Raw genomic sequence first — 19,662 nt, 5'->3', positions numbered from 1 at the left:
TCAGCTCAGCTAAGTTGAGTGAGCTGTCCAAGGTCGCACAACTAGGAAGCAGCTGAATGAGAGAGCGACCCAAGTACCTGATTCCCAAAGCTTTGCCACCTGCCAGGCACGGCTGGCAGCCCTTGGTGACCTGGGGTGCCCTGAGGTCCTTCTGCAGCCCTGAAAGATGAGTCCTTACTAGGTGGTGGAACTCAGGTGGTTCATTTCTAGTGATGTTGACCCATCGACTCCAATCTGGGGGGGGGGGGGGCTGTCATTTCCACAACTGTTAATGCTTCCAACACAGGCTGTTTTCCAAGTAAGCATCCTCACTGGCTTTTTGTTTCCTGAGTTTTCAGAAAGGTATTTACGATTTCCCTGCACAATAGCTGGTATTCAAAGATGCCTTGGTTTGATGAAATTTTAGGAAAAACTGAAGAGGAAAACTTATTTTGAATCTGTCTGTCCCCAAATTACCTTAATGAGGTTACAAACCCAGATCACTTTGGAAAAAAAAAATGTGTTAAATGAGCTAAAACCAAAACTTCAGCAAACCTTCAAACCAGATTAACCCACATTAATTCTTCTTCCTTCCCTTTCAGCACAGATAACAGATTTTCTCAGAGACTCAAAGTACAGAGAGATGAGGGCAACTGTTTGGAGATATTTTACCTGTCCGTGTTCCCACATCACCATCTCCAAAGCAGAGGGTCTCAACCCTGCTGCATTCTGTAATCACAGAACTTTAAAAAAAAAAAAAAAAAAAAAAAAAGGATACTAATGGTTTGACTGTCCCTTCCAGAGATTCTGATTTAACTTGTCTGGCTGAAACACAGGCATTAGTAGGTCCTAAAAGTTCCCCAGGCGATTCTAATGTGCAGCCAGGGGTGAGAACCATGGTTCTAAAACCTCTTAAAAAGGAAGCAGCTTTACACTATAAAAATAAAAACCCTTTCAAGAGAGGAAGGAAACAAATGAGCCAAGCACCCACCAAACCTCACAGTCTCCTCTATTCCCACTCTCATCCCTCCTTGCCTCTTCAAGGGTACAGTATGTACCTAACCTGAGCCCTGTGGGGTCCCCCACACTGGGCCATGTCGTGGTGGCTTCCCCAGGTACCATTCATACCACCTGCCGATGGGAACCATTACCCTCATTTTGCAGCTGGGGACAATGAGCCTCTGAAAGGGCACATGCCTTGACTAGAAAGTGAAAGCTCTGGTGTAGGAGGCCCGGTCTCCAGCACCTACTAGCCACACCACTCTCTTGGGTTCATTCCCAAATCGACTTCCTCCTGGTACTTTCCCTTCATAGGAAGGCCCACAGAGAACGCTGAGCATGCGTGAACTTGCTGGACATCCAACATCATTCTACTTCCCTGCTCAGGAACCTTCCAGGGCTCCCACTGGCCACAGAATAAAACTCAACTCCTTAGCCTAGCTTCCATGTTCTGCTATCACCCAACCAAAGTGTCCTAACTCATTCCTTCTCCTCAACCCCTCCTCTACTCAGTCAGATTCCGTGTATTCTAAACATCCCTTATTGACTCCCCTCTTTCTCTGGTCTACCGAGTCAACACCTGGCAAGGTCAGCTGTTTAATCATGTTACTGCTATTTCTGTCCTATGTCTACCTATGTCTGGGGAAAGGAGGGACTCTCTCCAACTAAGTTCTTCAAAGGCTGGAATCACGTATTTCTTTGTTTTGCAAACAGCACCCAGCACAAGGTCAGGCCCATGGTAGAAGTGCAGAAAATACTCGGTGGGAATTTGTTGACTGGGAATTTGTTGACTGCTTGCTCCTTTCGGAAGGAGGAAGCATGTTGCTTTTTCCTACATCTAGGAAAAGTCAAACAGCATGCTCAAGAAAATCTCTATGGGGGTGGGGGCATGGGTGAAATAGGTGAAGGAGACTAAAATGTACAAACTTCTAGTTATAAAATAAAGTCACAGGGCACCTGGGTGGCTCAGTCGGTTAAGCATCTGCCTTCGCCCCAGGTCATGATCCCAGGGTCCTGGGATCCAGCCGCATTGGGCTCCCTGCTCAATGGGGAGTCTGCTTCTCTCTCTACCTCTGCTCCTCCACCCCCCTCTCGTGCTCTCAGAGTTGTATGTCAACTCTACTTAAATAATAAAAAACAATTAAAAAAAAAAAGAAAGAAAGAAAGTCTCCATGGATCTTCCAAGCCCTGATTTATCACCCCTTTATAAACTCAGTATTCAAACCCATGGTATCACACAGCACAAGAGCCACAGCTCACGGGTAATGGGCAACATCACCCTGAAGGACAACAAGGTCTCCAAGGAAATTCTCAGTTGCAGGACTTCTGCTCAGGTTACCACCAACCTACCTGGCTGCTTACAATTCTTAATATTTCACCTAGAATTAATAATTACTCCTTACGCTGTTAAATATTCATTACTTGTTGTTTCATTTGTAGATTTTCAGTGCTGAAATGTACCTGTGTTTTATTCTCATTGCTGTGCAATCCAGTAATGTGCAAAACCTGCCCCCAAACCAATGCAAGCATTAGGGTTTTAAAAGGCATGTGAAGGGGGAGCCTGGGTGGCTCAGTCGGTTCAGTGTCTGCCTTAAGCTTGGATCATGATCTCGGGGTCCCGGATCAAGCTCGCATCGGGATCCCTGCTCAGCGGGGAGTCTGCTTCTCCCTCTCCCTCTGCACCTCCCACCCCGCTTGTGCTCGAGCTCTCTCTCTCTCTCTCAAATAAATAAAATCTTTCAAAAATAATAAAATAAAAGGCATTTTAAGAATCACCACGATCTTAACCTAAATTTAGGCAGGTGAGTGAAGCCAACTGTATCTCCTTTTCGACCAAGTGAAATAAATCTCATTTAAAATCTAACTGAATCATAGAACTGTGTGCTTCACCTCTATGCAAAGCAAGTTCTCCAATTTCTACTCTGTGTTCCCAGAAGGGGCAAGGAACACATCATACACACGCTTTGATGCCTGCAGTGAGATGCCACTGCCTTACTGAGCCTGCTTCTTCCTTCTCCCGGCCTTTTGAAGTCCACGCTCTCCCCTGTGGGACAGTCTCCTGCCCTGCCGGGGGAGCTGGTCTCCACGCCCGACTTCAAAGACAGCCCATGTTTCAGCTAGGAGAAACACGGCAGAGCAGTGCTCAAAAATCCTTTCGGTCACAGACCTGACTCGAGAATCAACATGGCATTTTCAACAGCAGTTCCTGTGGCATTCTGTAGCACAAGGACCCTTGAATGACGCCAAAGCAAATTACATAATTTGCTAAGATGGGAACCCATGAATTCCATTTACGTCAAAGCAAAGGGAAAAAAACCCTCAAAAATTTCGGGCTCAATTAAATAGTAATTAAAAATGAAATATGACCTCCAATAATCCTCAAATTTCTTGGGCTGACGCCCTAAAAGTGTAGAAACAGACGCAGTGAACATAACCTCAGAGAACCAGTATTTAGCTGGCAGGCTAGAAAAGACAGTAAACACACAAACTCTGATCTGGCTGGAATTAATGATTTTTATGGGGGCTCTTCTGTATCTGGGGGTGGCCAACTCCTCAACCCTCACCGACCTGAGTACCAGCTAGGAAGGAAGTGTTCCTCCTCCTGGGGCCACTTCTCTGCCTACCCCCCTGTGCCATGGTCCCAAAGCCTTCTGGAGGCTGATGTGTGGATCAGCCACACTGTGCACCACTCCCCCATGCCACCACTGCAAGTCCCCAGGGGGAGAGGCCTTGGCTTTCCAGTCACAGAGACCCAATTCAAAGCCCAACTGCCACTTCACTAGTTTTGTGACCTAACTTTGCTGAGCCTCTGCGCCTCAGCTTATTACCAGCAAAATCCTACCTTTCCAACAGGATGGCAGGAAGTATTAGATGAGATTGTATACTGACAGCACCCAGCACGGAGGACAGCTCTGTAACTTAGTTTTCTCTTCTGCTAAGAAACAGCAAACACAAGGTGTGGATAGGTGAATACAACACAGCCCTTATCAGCAAGCACGGGAGATGGCCACAGCACTGTCAAGAGCACCAGGGGAACAACAAGCAGCAGCCACTCTCTTTGAACAGGGGAAATACTTTTATCAGTCTCTGATTTCTGACAGCAAGCACCATTACTCCAACTTCTCTTGTCCCCGCTTCTATGCCCACATTTATTTATTTTTAAGATTTTATTTTTAAGGGGCGCCTGGGGGGCTCAGACGGTTAAGCGTCTGCCTTTAGCTCAGGTCATGATCCCAGAGTCCTGGGATCAAGCCCCACATAGGGCTCCCTGCTCAGCGGAGAGTCTGCTTCTCCCTCTCCCCTGCCTGCCGCTCTGTCTATTTGTGCTCACTCTCTATCTCTCTGTCAAAATAAACAAATAAAATCTTAAAAGAAAAAAAAGATTTGATTTTTAAGTCATCTCTACACCCAACGTGGGGCTCGAACCCACAACCCCGAGATCAAGAGTCACAGGTTTCACCAACTGAGCCAGCCAGGAACCCCTTCTATATCCATTTTTAAGGAAGCTAAGTAAAAAGCCTCCCCCTAAAAGAACCTGGATATCAACAATAAGAGAATGGTCATGTTATGATATAACCTTTGGAACGGTGTATTAAAAGAATTTTTCATTACACAGGATAATGTGTATGCTATAATGTCAAATATTCTAAAAGGATAAAAAACTGTGATAACATTGATAGGAAGAGAGAACTACAATAAATGTTAACAGTAGTTATCTCCTGGGGTGAAATTATGTGTGGTTTAAATTCTCTTAGCTATTTTTTTCATATTTTTTAGGTTATCCTCAATGAGCATATTTTACTTCCCTAATCAGGAAAAACAATTTTTCCAAAAGTTCCTTGATTTGTTACCCATGTAATTTAAAACATGCTACGCAAACAAAGAATCTTGAGTGATAAGGACTGAGATTATCTGAGCTCGGATAAGAGCACAGTACATCACCAATGATAATACAAGCTATCATCTTTTTTCCTTTGGCGAAGGAACTTTTATGACTCACCAGCACTTTTACTGTGCTGGGAAGACTGGAAAAAAAGGAGATGAAAGTCAAACAAATTAACTCTTCTATTAGTGTCAGGGGTGGTAAAATATTTGGTGGGAAAGGAGCTTGAAATTATGGGGAAGTCAAGCTAGGGAAGTCCCTAGTGGTTTCAATGGAGTAGAACTGCTCAGCATCACAAAGGATGAGGGAGGGCTGACTGCACATAAATTCACCCCGCCTCGCCTCAAAGCATCCCTGTGTCCTCCTGAGAAGCTAGTTCCAGTCATAATCATGTAAGTGACTATACACGCCACGCTACCCTAGACCTCTTCAGAGCTGAAGGCACTTAACTCTTCTGTTCCTCAGCTTATCCCAACTCCCAGCAGTGCTTGGAGGTACGTGTCACTACCTCTTTTTCACAAGAACCCCGCTTCTCAGAGAGGGCAGGTGCCTTCAACAAGGGCACTCAGCTAGGAAGTCAGGAGAATGGACTCCACCCCCGCCTGTCGACCCAGGGGCTCAGCACTTCCTACTCTCTGTGGCCTGAGACAGGATGCTTACACATCACACACCCCTCATTTTGAAGGAGAGGTCAGCTAAACAGGCAAAACCAGGCCCGAGTGAGGAAGGAGCCCAGAGGCAGTGAGGGGCAGGCTGCCGACAACAGGAACCCAGGCCTGGGTAACAGGAGTTGAAATAGCTGCAGAGCACTCGGAGACCTCTGTGCCTGGCAAGCTGCCTCCTCCTGCACGTTCACAAACTGCGGGCTGAATGTAATCGGGCACCGCACAGAAGCAGTGTACAAATACGAAAATTCTGTTCTCTTCCCCATGTTAAGTAAGCGCCCCATGAACACGAGGCAGGTTCCGAAGAAGCAGAGAGGAACATTTTTAGATGTCCTAACGTGGACATCAGGCTTCTGGAGTGAGCACCCAGCAATGTGAATGGTGGTTAACTTCAGTTGTCCCAGAATGGAACAGGGTCTTTGACGAGGCCGTTCGGTTTCCACACTATGTTCCTGTTAAAGTCCAACAACAGCTGCACCTCTTTCCTATGCTTTCCTCTCAGAAACCATGAAGACTCTGGGTCTCAATGGTCACCAAGCCCTCCTGGCTCCTGCTCCGCTCTTCTCTCTCAGTTCGGCAGCCTGGAGAGAGTACTGACCTAAGGCTGTGACATCCAACGGAGTGGCCACTGGGTACATGTGGCTAGTGTGACTGAGGGACTGCAGTTTAAGTACTTACTTTTACTAAATTTAAGTAGTTTAAGTGGCTAACTGTAGCCACTGGACAGTATAGTTACAGACTGTTTGCAGATATAAACATTAGACATTTATGAAAATGTGAGCACAGTAAACATAGTGTGTTTTGACTTGCTTTTCTCCCCCCACTTAATAATAGACGAATCTCTTTCCATAGTAGCAACCGCACGTCTGGATATTATTTTTAATGTCTGTATCTGGGCTGTCCAGTATAGTAGCCACAAGCAGTATGTAGCTCTCATGCACCTGAAATGTGCCTAGTCCCAACAGATGTTTGTACGCTGTATGCTGTAGTTCTACAAGGCACAGCTGGCTACAAAAACTTTGTATGGCATAGAGAACATAAAGCATATTAATAGTTTTTATACTGATTATCTATTGAAATAATATTTTAGATATATTGGGTTAGGAACAGATTATTATTTCACCCGTTCCCTTTTACTTTTCTAATGTGGCTACGAGAGAACTTAAAATTAACTATGTGGTTTGCATTATATTTCCGTTGGACAGTATTCCCCTAAAGCCTCCACTGTATGTAATGAACTAACTCCATGCCTCTGCAGGTGTGGGATGGGAGAACTGAGAACACGGTAACCCAAATCAGTGTCTGGTTCCGTGGCTCAAGGGTGGACCCCTAACTCATCCTCATGTAGGCCTGGGCTTCCTGGAGCCATCAAACAGGTCCACTGCTCTGCGGGCCCTAATAACAGATCAGGCTGGGAATGGCTCAAAATCCACTGGTCTACAAACCATTCTGCCGCCCCCAGCCCTGTGGCCTGGAGCAAGTTACTTATCCTCTCTGCACCTCATTTCCTTGCAACCGAAAAATAACAGTGAACTCAATAGTGAACTGATAGTAGTGAACTCAACAGAGAGTTGTCACGAGAATCAGGTAAGAATCTAGAAGAGTTTGGTCATTCCTTTTTTAAAGTTAAATATGCGCTTACCATGTGACTAAGCAATTCCAGTCCTAGATATTTGCCCAGGAGAAAGGAAAGTATGTCCACACAAAGGCCGGTACCCAATGCTCACAGAAGCTCTATTCACAACAGCCCCAAAGTGGAAACAACCCAAATGTCAACCAGCTAATGAATGCATAACAAAGGGTGAAATACTACTGGACAATAAAAAGAAACATGCGACAACCTGAAAGAATGTCAAAGCTTTATGCTGAAAGAAGCCAGACGCAAACCATTATACCCTATAAGATGCCATTTCTATATGACATTCTAGAAAAGGTGAAATGACAGTAACACAAAGCAGACCAGCAGCTGCCAGGGATCAGAGAAAGGATACTGACTGCAAAGAGGCCTCAAGGAAGTATCTGGAGTGATGAAAACGTTACACAGTGGTTACATGGGGGCTCCCATTTGCCCAACTTAGGAAATGAGATAATTAACACAGAGAACTTACCACAGGGCTGGGCCCCGCCCGTACCAAGTGCTTAAACAATGCTAACCCTTATCATGGCAAGTGCCACTGCCTCTTCAGTATTCCAGAACCAAACTCAGACTCACAATCTTCCCGGGAAGACCAGCTACAGCTCGCTTACCTTGGACTGTTTCTCTAATCATTTCGGGTGCCTTTGCTTCCCTTATGGCCTCTACCTAGCAGACTTCTCTGTTTCATTACTCCCTCTCGCTGGTCCTTCTCTCCCCACTGCCACTGACCTGATGTGGCCTTTCTAACCCCACTGCTTCATTATCACCATGGACTCTCCTCTCCCCTTCCTTCACACTTTTGATGGACCCCTACTCACCGCCAGCAAATTAAGCTTCCTAAAATACCACTTTCACATGCTATATACCTGCTCAAGTCCCTCACTGCTGTTCAGATCCCTGAGCCTGGCCTCCAAGGGGCCCCACAGCTGGCCCCAATCTCCCTTTCCCACCTTTTACCCCACACCCGAAACCTCCAGGACAGATTCTTTTGGAATGAGCAAACAAACAAAGGCAGGGACCACATCTGTCTCGCTCCCCAAGTGCCCAGCACAGTGCCAGGAGCAAGGCGCGTGCTCACAGCAGTATCTGCTCAATGAACTGAAGTCTGCAAATGCAACGTAGCCTCAGAGAACATAGCTAGTCATTCTTTAGTATTTTTAAACTGAGATCCTTATGGTGGGTTAGTAACGGTTTAGAACAGGATGAACTAGAGTCTCTGAAAGGATTTATGTGTTAAAGGCTACCAGGCTTCTGTTTCTATTCCTACTTTTTAAAAAATACATCAATTAAACAATTATTTAAATATTTTTTTCCCTTTGGGACACCTGGGTGGCTCAATCAGTTAAGGGTCTGCCTTCAATTCAGGTCATGATCCTGGGGTCCTGGGGTGGAGTCCTGCATTGGGCTCCCTGCTCAGTGGGGCCTGCTTTTCCCTCTGCCTGCTGCTCCCCTGCTTGTGCGTGCTCTCTCTCTAACAAATAAATAAATACAATCTTTTATATATATATATATATATTTTTTTTTTTTTTTTTTTTTTTTTTTCTCCCTTTAACCAAGAACGGACTAAGAGCCTCCAAGTGAACACACAGGAGACATGAGGCCAGTCATAGAAATCAGATGAGTGTGTTCATGGTTTATTTGATTTATCATGGTTTTGGCTACTACACAGCTTTTTAATTGATTTTGCTCTGAGTCATACATGGTTTCATTTACACCCATGACTAAAGATAGGCTTTATTAGGAATGCCAATGGTAAAATACGAGTTAAGTGAGAAGTTAGTGAGACATACGAGAAGTGACAACCATAAAGTTGGTAATTCTGCAAATTGTCTGAAGAAGGCCATGATCAGTGCCGTAAGCTATATTCATCTTACCACAATTCTCACTGCCTCTCATATTTCAAAAAACACTGTAATTCAGATCCCAAACATTAATATAGTTTTTAATAATGTACTGGTCTGAATAAAACATTTTTAATTCAAAATCACTTTTGGGGGGTTACAATTCAGTAGTACTATGAAAGGAGTTTGCAAGTTCAGAAACCTGGAGAGTGCTGATTCAGAACCTGTTCTCTGAAAGGCTGTCAAGCCCAAACCCCCAGGAGGACCTGGGTGGCTGCAGCCACTCCTACTGCCCCTCACCGCTCCCAGGCGGGCTGGCACTTTTTCTTTTTTTAAAAAAGATTTTATTTTTATTTATTTGACAGAGAGAGCACAAGCAGGGGGAGCTACAGGCAGAGGGATAGGAGACGCAGGCTCCCTAAGCAGGGAGCCAGACGCGGGGCTTGATCCCAGACCCTCGATGATGACCTGAGCCGAAGGCAGCCGCCTAACAACTGAGCCACCCAGGAGTCCCGGGCTGGCACTTTCAACACCTCACTTCGTCTTTGGCTTATACGTCTGCCACCTCTACCAGGATATAAGCTCCCTGCTTCATTCATCTTTTTATCTTAATACACGGCCCAGTGCCCAGCTCACAGGAGACTCCTCATAGGTGCTTGCTAAGGTTCCCAACCCCGCAGAGGCTTTCCGACAAGGAAGGAGTGCTGTGCTTCGGACTGAAAGGCCCCCAAACCTGGTGTGTGTGCCCACAGCCCGACTACTGGTGCGTGGCACTTAAGGGAAAGGAAGTCCGCGGTGCTCTACAGAATACAAGTGGGTTTCTCAGGAAGCGGTGTTCTGATGTCAGCTGCCCCCCAGCCTGCCCCCTCACGAATGTCAGCGGGCACGGTCTACTTGGCAGGGGAAAGAACAAAGCAGAGGGCTTTCTATCTTATTTTGTCAACCTGCGGCCAGAGGTCAAATGTGCGTACACGGATGCTGTTGACGAACAAAAGCTGCGATGTGAAGAGCTGAAATGGGCATTTGCCAGGGGCCCCCCCTCCCTTCAGGCCCGGCCTCTGGGAGCACATCTGCCAGTTCAGTGGCCGAACCCTGTGGCCTGCCCATTTGCCTCCCCCACCTCTTCCGCTGCCTTTGAACACCAACAGCCAGCTCTGCTACCAGGCAGGCCCCAGAAGGGGACCCGTGCTGCATCCCCACCACCCCCCCCCAGCCGGGCTATCAAAACAGGTTCCTTCAGAACGAAAAAGAAAAAGGCGGCAAGGGAGTTGCTCTTTGACATGTCACTGTCTCTTTTGCCATTTGTTAGCAAAGCAGTCATAGCTGGCAGCAAGAGAAACTTTTAAATAAGTAATTCTTTTTCCGCTGAACATACTTGACAAGCACTAGTACCTAAAAAGTTTAACTAGTGTTCTGGCAAATACAGAGGTAATACACTACATCAAAACAGCTGACACTTATGTGCTGAGCTCTGTTTAGAACGTTCCATGTGTGAGCTCAGTTAATCCTCACAGCAGCACTAACAGACTCTCACTATCCACACTTTACAAGAAAACAGGCTGGAGAGATCAAAGCATTAGTCCAAGGTCATTAAGGTATTGTCCCTCTGCTCCTGCCTTACACATTCACATGTGTGGGAGGGGAAGATTATAAATAGAAAACAAAGTAGTAAGAAATAACAGGTATGGGGGTGCCTAGGTGGCACAGTCGGTTAACCATCGACTCTTGGTTTCTGCTCAGGTTATGATCTCAGGGTCATGAGATCGAGTCCTGCGTCAGGCTCCATGCTCAGCACTGAGTCTGCTTGAGATTCTTTCTCCCTCTCCCCCGGCCCTCCCCTGCCCCCTGCATGTGCGCGCTCTCTCTCTCTCTCTCTAAAATAAATAAATAAATCTAAAAGAAAGAAAGAAAGAAAGAAGTAAAGAGAAACGAACGAACAGGTATGGAAGATGCTTGCACGTTTAGAACCAATAAAGCTGAATGGGAATTTCAGAGGAAGGAAAAGCATAGTCAGCTTCATGGGGCGCCTGGGTGGCTCAGTCAGTTAAGTGTCTGCCTTCAGCTCAGGTAATGATCCCAGGGTCCTGGGACTGAGCCCCACGTCAGGCTCCCAGTGGGGAATCTGCTTCCCCCCCTCCCCCACTTGTGCTCTCTCTTTCAAATGAATAAATAAAATCTTAAAAAAAAGAAAAAAGCAAAGCATATCCAGCTGTCCACAGGAAGGGTTCCCTGAGTTGCAGCTCAGATAACTGCAATCACACAACAAATCCACTTACTTACTGAATGCTTACTATCTACATGCTAGGGAATGTGCCAGTTTGAAATGGAATCAAAGTGACAATACATAGACGTGAAAGGCTGGATTGGGGGGGGGGGTCGCAGAACAAACCTCAAAGGGAAAGACATGGACAGAGGCAGAACAAGCTGCCCGAGTGCCCCTTATCATCTACGGAGTGGGAAGGGCCAGAGGTGTGTCCTGCTTGCACAGAGGCTCAGTAGCCTCCGAGCTCCTGGAGCCGGGCCTGCTCACCAGGGCTTCCCCAGCACCGACCGCAGCGCCCGTCGGTGAGCCGGAGCTCCAGAAGCAGCATGGAGTCAGGAGCGGAAGGCTCGAAGTGAGCATGGTGATCTACAGGGTCCCAGGCAGAGACGCACAGAGCATGGCAACGCGGCAGCCAGCCCTTCCCTGTGCTCCGGGGGACAGTGAGTGCGGTCCTGCCGGCCAGACACTTGGCCTGACTAGAGGTGTGGGGTGAGCAGGCCCGCTTCAGGCTCCATCCCCACCCCCCACCCGATCCGGACTAAAGTGCACTGTGTCCCCGCCCACCAGTCCCCTGTCACCTGGGCGAAGGACAGGCTCAAAGGAAGGCCTGAACAAATGCTGCTTTCCCTTTGCACCTCAGACGTTTTAGACCCAGGGCTGTCCCACACCAGCACTCTATTCACTCCCTGCTCCCACCACCTCGACCGAACTAAGGAGAAATGACCAGTTTCTGGGGAGCCACACGGAAGAAATGCGGGCAGCCTTGCTGAGATGCCATCCACAGAGAGCTGGCCAGGGGCGCACACACCCTGCTCTCCAGCACACAGCCCTCTGCCCTTCCGCTGGGCTGCTCTCGTAAGTCACCTCGGCACCCACAGCGCGATGCACCAGGCGAGGTGCAACCCGGAGTAACTCCTTCACACCAACAGGACCGAATTCATCTATTGTTCCCAAGCCAGGGCTTCCTGAAAGCAGGGTTCATATGCAGCAAGGTGAAATGTTTAGACGCATGCTTCTTCTCCGAGTCTGCAGTTTAGAAAACCTTCTCCAGCAGTGATTCTTACCCTAAGATTCACTGCCTAAGAGTAGGCTTCAGGCCGGGGAGGTTCTGGGAGGTTATCCAAACATGTATAGGAGCATTTATGGAGAATTTGTCCCTCTAATAATATTGCAAAAGGAGGTAAACCCAGAGAGATAAAGAGCTTGTGCTAAGAATGTGTGCTGAGTTTAGCATCCTGCAATGTTACAAACTTCCTAGGGTGATGGCTAAACAGTATGGGGCTTCCTTTCAGGGTAATGAAAATGTTCTAAAGTTGATTATGATAAATAAATAAATCTTAAAAAAGGGGGGGGCTGGGTGGCTCAGTCAGTTAAGTAGCCAGCTCCTGATTTAGGCTCAGGTCATGATCTCAGGGTTTTGGGATCAACCCCTGCTTCAGGCTCTGTGCTCAGCAGGCAGTCTGCTTGAGGATTCTCTCTCCCTGCTCTTCTCCCCCCCCACCCCTCCCCCGACCCCCACTCTCTCTCTCAAATAAATACATAAAATTTTAAAACTGATTACGGAGATAGGTACACAACTCTGTGAATATACTTATGTTGATTTGTATAGTCAATGGGTAAATTGTACAGTATGTGAATTACATATAAAGCTGTTACTAGGGGGAAAAAAATTTCTAGAAGACTCCTCTTGCAATGGGTTCCCCAAACAAATATTATACTAACAGGAATACCCTCTCAGCCACCAAAAAATAACTACTCAATTATTTGAAGACAACAGTAACAATGTACTCTTTCAGTAAGCAGGAGGAAATACTTGACAGCTTCATCTTCAGCCGGAAATGGCCAGACTCACCCCAAATTTGGTAGTCAGCAAGATCAGCTGGAGACTAAATGGCCAATCTGCACAAACTCTTCCCCTCCAGAAGTCCAAGTATTTACCCCAGATAAAGTGCTTGTCCCTTAGTCCTTAGTCAAAATTTCAAACTGAAAATGAAGGGCCCTGTCATCTCCTCTGAAGACAGTCATACCTTCATTTCCCCTACCATGTGCATCCTACTTGTGAAAGAAGCCACCGACAAGGATGACTTCGAGTTTCAGGGGAAAAACAATGGAAAAACCTATTAGTCTCCCTTCTACAACACCCCCAAGCACTCAAACACTTCTGAGTTCTAAAACAATGCTCGAGTCCAGCTCTCCTGTCTTCAGGATACCAAAGCTGGAACATAAAGGAGCTTCATTTCATGTGAAGCCACTCAGAATAGTCTAGCAGCTTGAAAAGGAACCACTACCTGCCTCAGTAGAAAACAGGTTTGTTCTAGTTGGCCCAAATGAACCCATTTAGACCATCAACCAACAATCAATATTTTGAACAATCTTATTAAGATCACAAACTATACGGAAGCTGTGTAGACATGGGTGAATATTTACGATACTCCCCTAAGGAGCAAAACACATAAGATCTTTTTTCCTAAAATAAACTTCAGCCCCAGAATCCTGTTTCTTCCAAGTAACTACAGCCAGCTTCTTATTTGTATTCCTACTACAAAAAGTCTTCCTAGTGGGATAATCCTCAAAAGAGGTGATAAATGAGGATTAAGAATCACCAGCCCCTAGGGGCCCCTGTGTGGCTCAGTGGGTTAAGCAGCTGAGCGTCTGACTCTTGATTTCGGCTCAGGTCATGATATCGGGGTTGTGAGATCAGCCTCTGAGCTGGGCGTGAAGCCTGCTTAAGGTTCTCTCTCTCCCTCTCTCTCTCTCTCTCTCTCTTCCTCTACCCCTCCCCTCTTGGGCGCTCAATCTCCAAAAAAAAAAAAAAAAAAAAAAAAAAAATCACCAGCCCCTAAATCAGTCTGCAAAAAACTGACTTCAATAGGTACAGTTTATTTACAATCTTTAAATTAACTAATTACCATTATCCAAAAGGTTCCAACTCAGACTTTTGCAACTGCATCCATCACAGGTTTCAAAAACAAGTGGGGAAAAATACATAACCAAGTAGAAGACAAGTGATTAGAGTTCAAGAAAACTTGGGGCGCCTGGGTGCTCAGTCAGTTAAGCGTCTGACTTCAGCTCAGATCCTGATCCCAGGATCCTGGGATGGAGCCCCCCCCCCCCCCCCCCCCCCCCCCCCGCATTGGGCTCCCTGCTCAGTGGGGAGTCTGCTTCTCCCTCTGTGTGCGCTCTCTCATCTCTCTCACTCACTCTCTCAAATAAAGAAATAAAATCTTAAAAAAAAAAAAAGTTTCAAAAAAACTTATTATCTTACTATAAAATGAGGAATTATCATTCGGTCTGCATTTGCCTATGTAAATATCTTCAAGGAATTTTTCAAAGTATTCAGTATAACTTGGAATTCTAGAGAAACTTCCAAACAGCATTCCAAAAGGAAGCCCAGGTAGATCCTAATATTGAGTACTGGGTTGCCTAATATGTCAGGCTCTGAAGGCAATGAGGTTTGCTGACTTGGCATAACATTTGAATAGGTATTCTGACGATGTGTGAACAGAGTTTAAAAGACTACATAAAAAAGGCCACTGATTAAAAAGCTGAGGCTCAATAATCCAAGCCACAAAAGGAACTTCAAAACCATCTGTGTTACGACAGGTAAAGACTCTGACTGACTTGTCTACACCTTGGGAAACGGAAGACCTCAGAATCCCATAGAACAAACACTCAATGCAAGCAGGAGCTGTCTAGCGGACCACCAGATCTCCAGCATATGTCTGGCACGCAGTAGGTACCCAACACATTTCTGCTGAATTAACGAGTACTGCTGAATAAATAAACTGTGCAGGAATAGTTTCCGAAAATCAAAGGTTCAAAGAGAGACCCAATTTCAGTAAAGATCTCCACGTGTAATATTATCTTCCCCAGATTTAAAAAATGTTATGCCTCAAATATCACTAGAATTATCTTTTGTTTCTCAAGAACAAAATGCACCAAATGCAGAGTAAATGAACCTCACAGAAGAGTATTTTAAACAGGAGGAAACCGAGATGAAGTGCTAGCACGCCGCAGCGCCCTGACCAGCACAAATCTGATAAGCATATTTGATAACAACCCTCTCCAAAACTGTCGGTTTCCTCTGGTTTCCATTTCAGCTAGGTAAGCATTTTCCCAGTCTATTGATTTTTAGAAGTTTTCCCTTTCATGTCACCAAGAACGTCTATATTTCCCTTGTCTTCCCTTCGTCCCCCCCCATACTTTCCCACAATTCACCTGTACAGCTTTTTATTCAAATTCCTTTTGTTCGGAAAAGTCCTTCCCTTTCCTCCCACCCCAGGCTGAAAGCATCCTCCCTAACTATGGTCCCTTCTGATTTTAGGGAAGTTTCATTTCCTTGCAGCAGAGGCCTGGTCTATTTCCTGAAGCCAAATTCATTGTGCTCCATAAAAGTGAAAATAAAATCATTCAAACCACAGTCAGGAACAGAATCATCTACCCATCTGTGCCCTCTCTGCCAGTTTCTCATCCAAAGATGCCTTTCTGGTGGTGACCTTGTGTTCCCTCCATCCTGGCATCTGTATTTTCCAATCCACAGAATTTTTCCCTCCCAAGTCCATAAATTTTAAATCCTATGTAACCTAAAATATTCTGCTGTAAATTCTGTTTCCCAAAGCTAAACAACCTCGATAAAGGTAAGGAACTATGGACAGAAATTAGCTATTTACAATAATAACAAGTTACCATGTTTAACGCTTTGGATGTTATTTCACCAGGGAGTGAACAGCTGGAAGAAGAAGGAAATGCCCTTTACAAATTACTTCATAAAGACTATTTCATTTGATCTTTGTAACAACCTTGGAAGGCAGGCAGAGCAGGCATTTATTACCCTCTTTACAACATCAAACTACCCATCAAAAAGTTAACCTTTTTGTGACTTGCCCAACCAATGTCACAGAATAGCAAATGTCTGCCCAAAACTGTATTAACGTCTTGCCTCTTCCAACTCAAAGTCCGTCTACTATATACTCTCTCTGTATGTTTCCAACCTATAGCCAAGGAGCAACTTCCATTCTTCAGCATTTCAGAGGGAGGACTGCCCTCTGACTTTTGGGACACCATCTCCCTTCAGCTAACAAGTAGGAAAGCCACCGTCAGTTTTCCCAAAAGAAAACAATGCTCTTTTCTTCCATATGCCACCATTAACAACTACTTCTTTCCAAAATAATTTCCAACAGTTCCTGTTTTAAAGGGACTTACTCATAAGGGGCTAATAATCCAGAAAGTCTGCATCAGCATATGATTTTCTCAATAAAGTTCAGGGCTGATGCAACATTTCCCAGTCTTTAATTCTACAGCTATAATGACAAGAACATAGAGCAGTCAAAAATTGCGTAAGACAATGCTACAGTGTTCCTTACTCCACCACATCTGCCTCTATGGGTCTCCTGTGAGTCACTGTCTTTTGTGATCAGTCATCATTATAGGGACTCCCATTCTCTACTCTAAATTATTTTATTTCTTAAAGAAAAGCTCTGCAGTACAAATGGAATCCTATTATATCTTTCACTACCTTGCGGAAGCGCTGACCCCTTAACTTAGCACCTCAGATGCCACGTTGTTCCAATTCTCACCACTACCATTTTACACAAACAAAAAAGAGGCAAAGTAAGGTTGCAATTCATTCGTTTATTCAGTCAACAAACACATATGAAATCCTATCAGACACCTCGGTCTGGGACCCAAAATTAAGCCCCTGCCCCTCCTCTCATAACCTGGTGGAGAAGAAAACTAAAAAAAGTAACTACAGAATAAACTGATCTCAGTTAAGGTGGAAGCGAGCACAGGACTTGGGACAGTGGCCATCACGGAATGCTTCCTGAAAGAAATGATCTGTGAGCATTTATAAGCGTCTCTTTACTTTCAGCACAAAATACACCTAAAGGACTCAACCCCTCTCCCCGAAAGTTTGTAAGATTTTCTTGCCAAAAGTCAAGTCAAAAATCTAATTTAATAGCAGAATTTATTCTTGACTACCTGCCCTAAATTTCAACCTTGAACCCATACTCCCATAAGTATACATTACAGAGGGTAAAAATTCTGTCCAACACAGTGCCTTCTCCCAAGTCTGTAAAACAGGATTAAAGATAAACGATAAAATAAAATACACTTTTAAAAAATATAATCATTTTCCTAACTGGAAATGAACACTTTGAACAATACAAACCCTATAAAGCATGGCTGTCGGAAGAGGAAACTGAGGTTCAAAAAAGTCCCACTTTAATACAACAGAATAAAAGATCTCTTTGAAGTCACCAGAACAGCTTGAACAAAAAGAGAAACAGAAGGCTATTGTGGGGCTTTAGCCTCCAGATGATGAACCCTAAACACACTGCAATGGTAAACAAACAAGCCTCTGAGCCGGAATCTGATTTGGTGACCTGACAAAACATTACAATTTAAGGAATCTCTTTCTCCCCATTCATTATTTCCCAAACAAAGTCTCACTGGCTGGCAGCTCCTGTTTTTCTGCTAGTTCCTAGGTTTATTGCTTGTAAATTATAATGCACAGTGTGCTTTTCAAAAAAAAAGGTACAGGCAAATGAAAACAATCCTGGTTTTAAAGACCCATAAAAGACAGTATATGTAACAGAAATGAACCCTGCCTGTGTTTACTATGAGGACCTATTACTCCTTTATGCTACTCCAGTGGATTTTAAACTCAAAAGAATGCTACCATTGCCCACTAAAGAGCAGGTTAGAGGAGGGAAGGAGCACACTCATACACCTGCCTCAGCAAGACCCCAGACTGCCTCCCTCACCATTTCCCTGCGCCTAGGCCAGGCAGCTGCCCAGCAACTGGGGCTGCAGACCCCAGCCAGTTTACACTCTGCTATCCCAACAAGTAGGCTCTAAAGTCACACTGCCATTTGGCCAGGCACATCCACATCGCCGCCACTCAGATCCCCAGCTGTAGGGAGGAAAACTCAGCGGCCCCAAAGAGAAGGCTGACCGCGGGCTGAAGTGGAGGAGAGGGTCCCAAGTGTTCCCTTTACTCCGCCTGGCCAAGGTGGGCCCGGGAATCCAACACCGCCTACTATTCGAAGCAGCACCGCCGAGCCCCTCCTCCTGCTTGGCCCAGGGGGATGCGATCCCCACCTCCGGCCCCTGCAGACCTCAGTTCACCTGGGCCCCGGGGCCCCTGACCCAGAGCCACGGCCACGGCACTACCCTCCCGGCCTGGGCCGCCGACCCCCGGCCCCGGCCCCCGCCCCGGCGACCCTGCGCGGCCCGCGCCGGGCCGCCCGAAGCCCTCTCGCGGCCCGGGGCCGCCCCGCGCCGCCCGCCCGACCGGCCGGCCGCGCACCGTGTGGGACTGCAGGCTCTGGCTCGCCTCGATGGCTGCTGTCAGCGGCACCGTGTCGTCCAGGAGCACCTTGCCGGCCGGCGGCTTCTCCATGAAGGCCATCCCCGGACGCCCGTCCGCCACCGCCTCGACACCAGGGGCAGGAACCAGGGGCGCCGACTCCCGCCGTCCGCCCGGCTCTGCAGCCGCCACCGCCGCCGCCGCCGCTGTCAACACGCGCCGCCCCACGCGCCGCCGCCACCCGCCGCGCTTGCGGGGTCCTAGCGCCGGCTATTCCGACGCCGTCGCTGTCAACACTTGCCGCCCTTCCCGGCGCCGCCTCCCGCGGGGTCCTAGCGCCACACTGCCACGGTGGCCGCTGCCCTGGACGCCCGTTTCCCGGCTCCTCGCATAAGCCCGTAGACCCGTACCCTTAGCATCCAGCCTGAGGACACTCCACCCGAAGCCACCACGTCCAGAGACCCTCAGATCGAAGACATGGCATCCTGAGCCCTCCGATCCAGGAATCCTCAGGCCCAAAGATTGCCAAACCAAGCCTCGCAATGTTGGGCTTTTAGCTCTAGACCCTCGAAGCCAGTACTGCCAGACTTGAGACCTTTACAGCTGGACCTTTCCCACCCAGGCCTCCCGGGCCCAAGGACCCTAAGACCCAGGAGAGGGACCTTCAAGATGAAACCCTCAATCTGAGCCCTGCAGACCCGGAAACTTTCTAAAACAAGCCCCTAAGATTCAGGTTTTACTGAACCCTTGATCCTGGCTTTTCAGACCCAAGAACCTAAGAGCTGGGTCCTCAGAATTGGACCCCACAGTTGGAGCCTTTGGACTCCAGGACCCTCAGACCCAAGCTCTTGGAACTGGGGATCCTAAAAACCGGGCCTCGGTCCCAGACTCCATCCTCCACCCTTGGCCCCAGCCACAAGGCCTTGTCAAAAAGAAAACCATAGACCCAAAATGGAGTCACCTATGCTAGGCTACACCCCTAAACCAGGCTTACTATCTAACCTAACTGTGGTTTCAACCTCTCCCAGAAATGTAGTTTTAACCATCACGAATTTTCTGGCCAGCACCAGTGAAGTAATCTGACACG

General features: G+C 46.8%; 1 protein-coding gene across 5 annotated transcripts in view; it reads right to left on the bottom strand.

Annotated features, from left to right (window-relative positions):
• The window catches only part of PXK (PX domain containing serine/threonine kinase like), a 75,433-nt gene that overhangs the window by 54,180 nt on the left and 1,591 nt on the right, over positions 1–19,662 (bottom strand). For 3 of the 5 annotated variants that reach the window (XM_026501116.4, XM_044384980.3, XM_044384981.3), the window contains exon 1: positions 18,576–18,792. The exons of 1 other annotated variant lie outside the window; for it this stretch is intronic. In XM_026501116.4, coding sequence (XP_026356901.1) covers positions 18,576–18,677 — 102 coding nt within the window. In that variant the 5' untranslated portion in view covers positions 18,678–18,792. Of the gene's footprint in view, positions 1–18,575; positions 18,803–19,662 lie in introns of those variants that run through there. One more of the 5 variants, XM_026501115.4, reaches the window with a different exon arrangement.

The sequence above is a fragment of the Ursus arctos genome, unplaced genomic scaffold (assembly GCF_023065955.2).
Source record: "Ursus arctos isolate Adak ecotype North America unplaced genomic scaffold, UrsArc2.0 scaffold_14, whole genome shotgun sequence".
Lineage (NCBI taxonomy): Eukaryota > Metazoa > Chordata > Mammalia > Carnivora > Ursidae > Ursus > Ursus arctos.
Note: the sequence above shows the minus strand (reverse complement) of the source record. Positions and strands in the feature narration are given on the sequence as shown.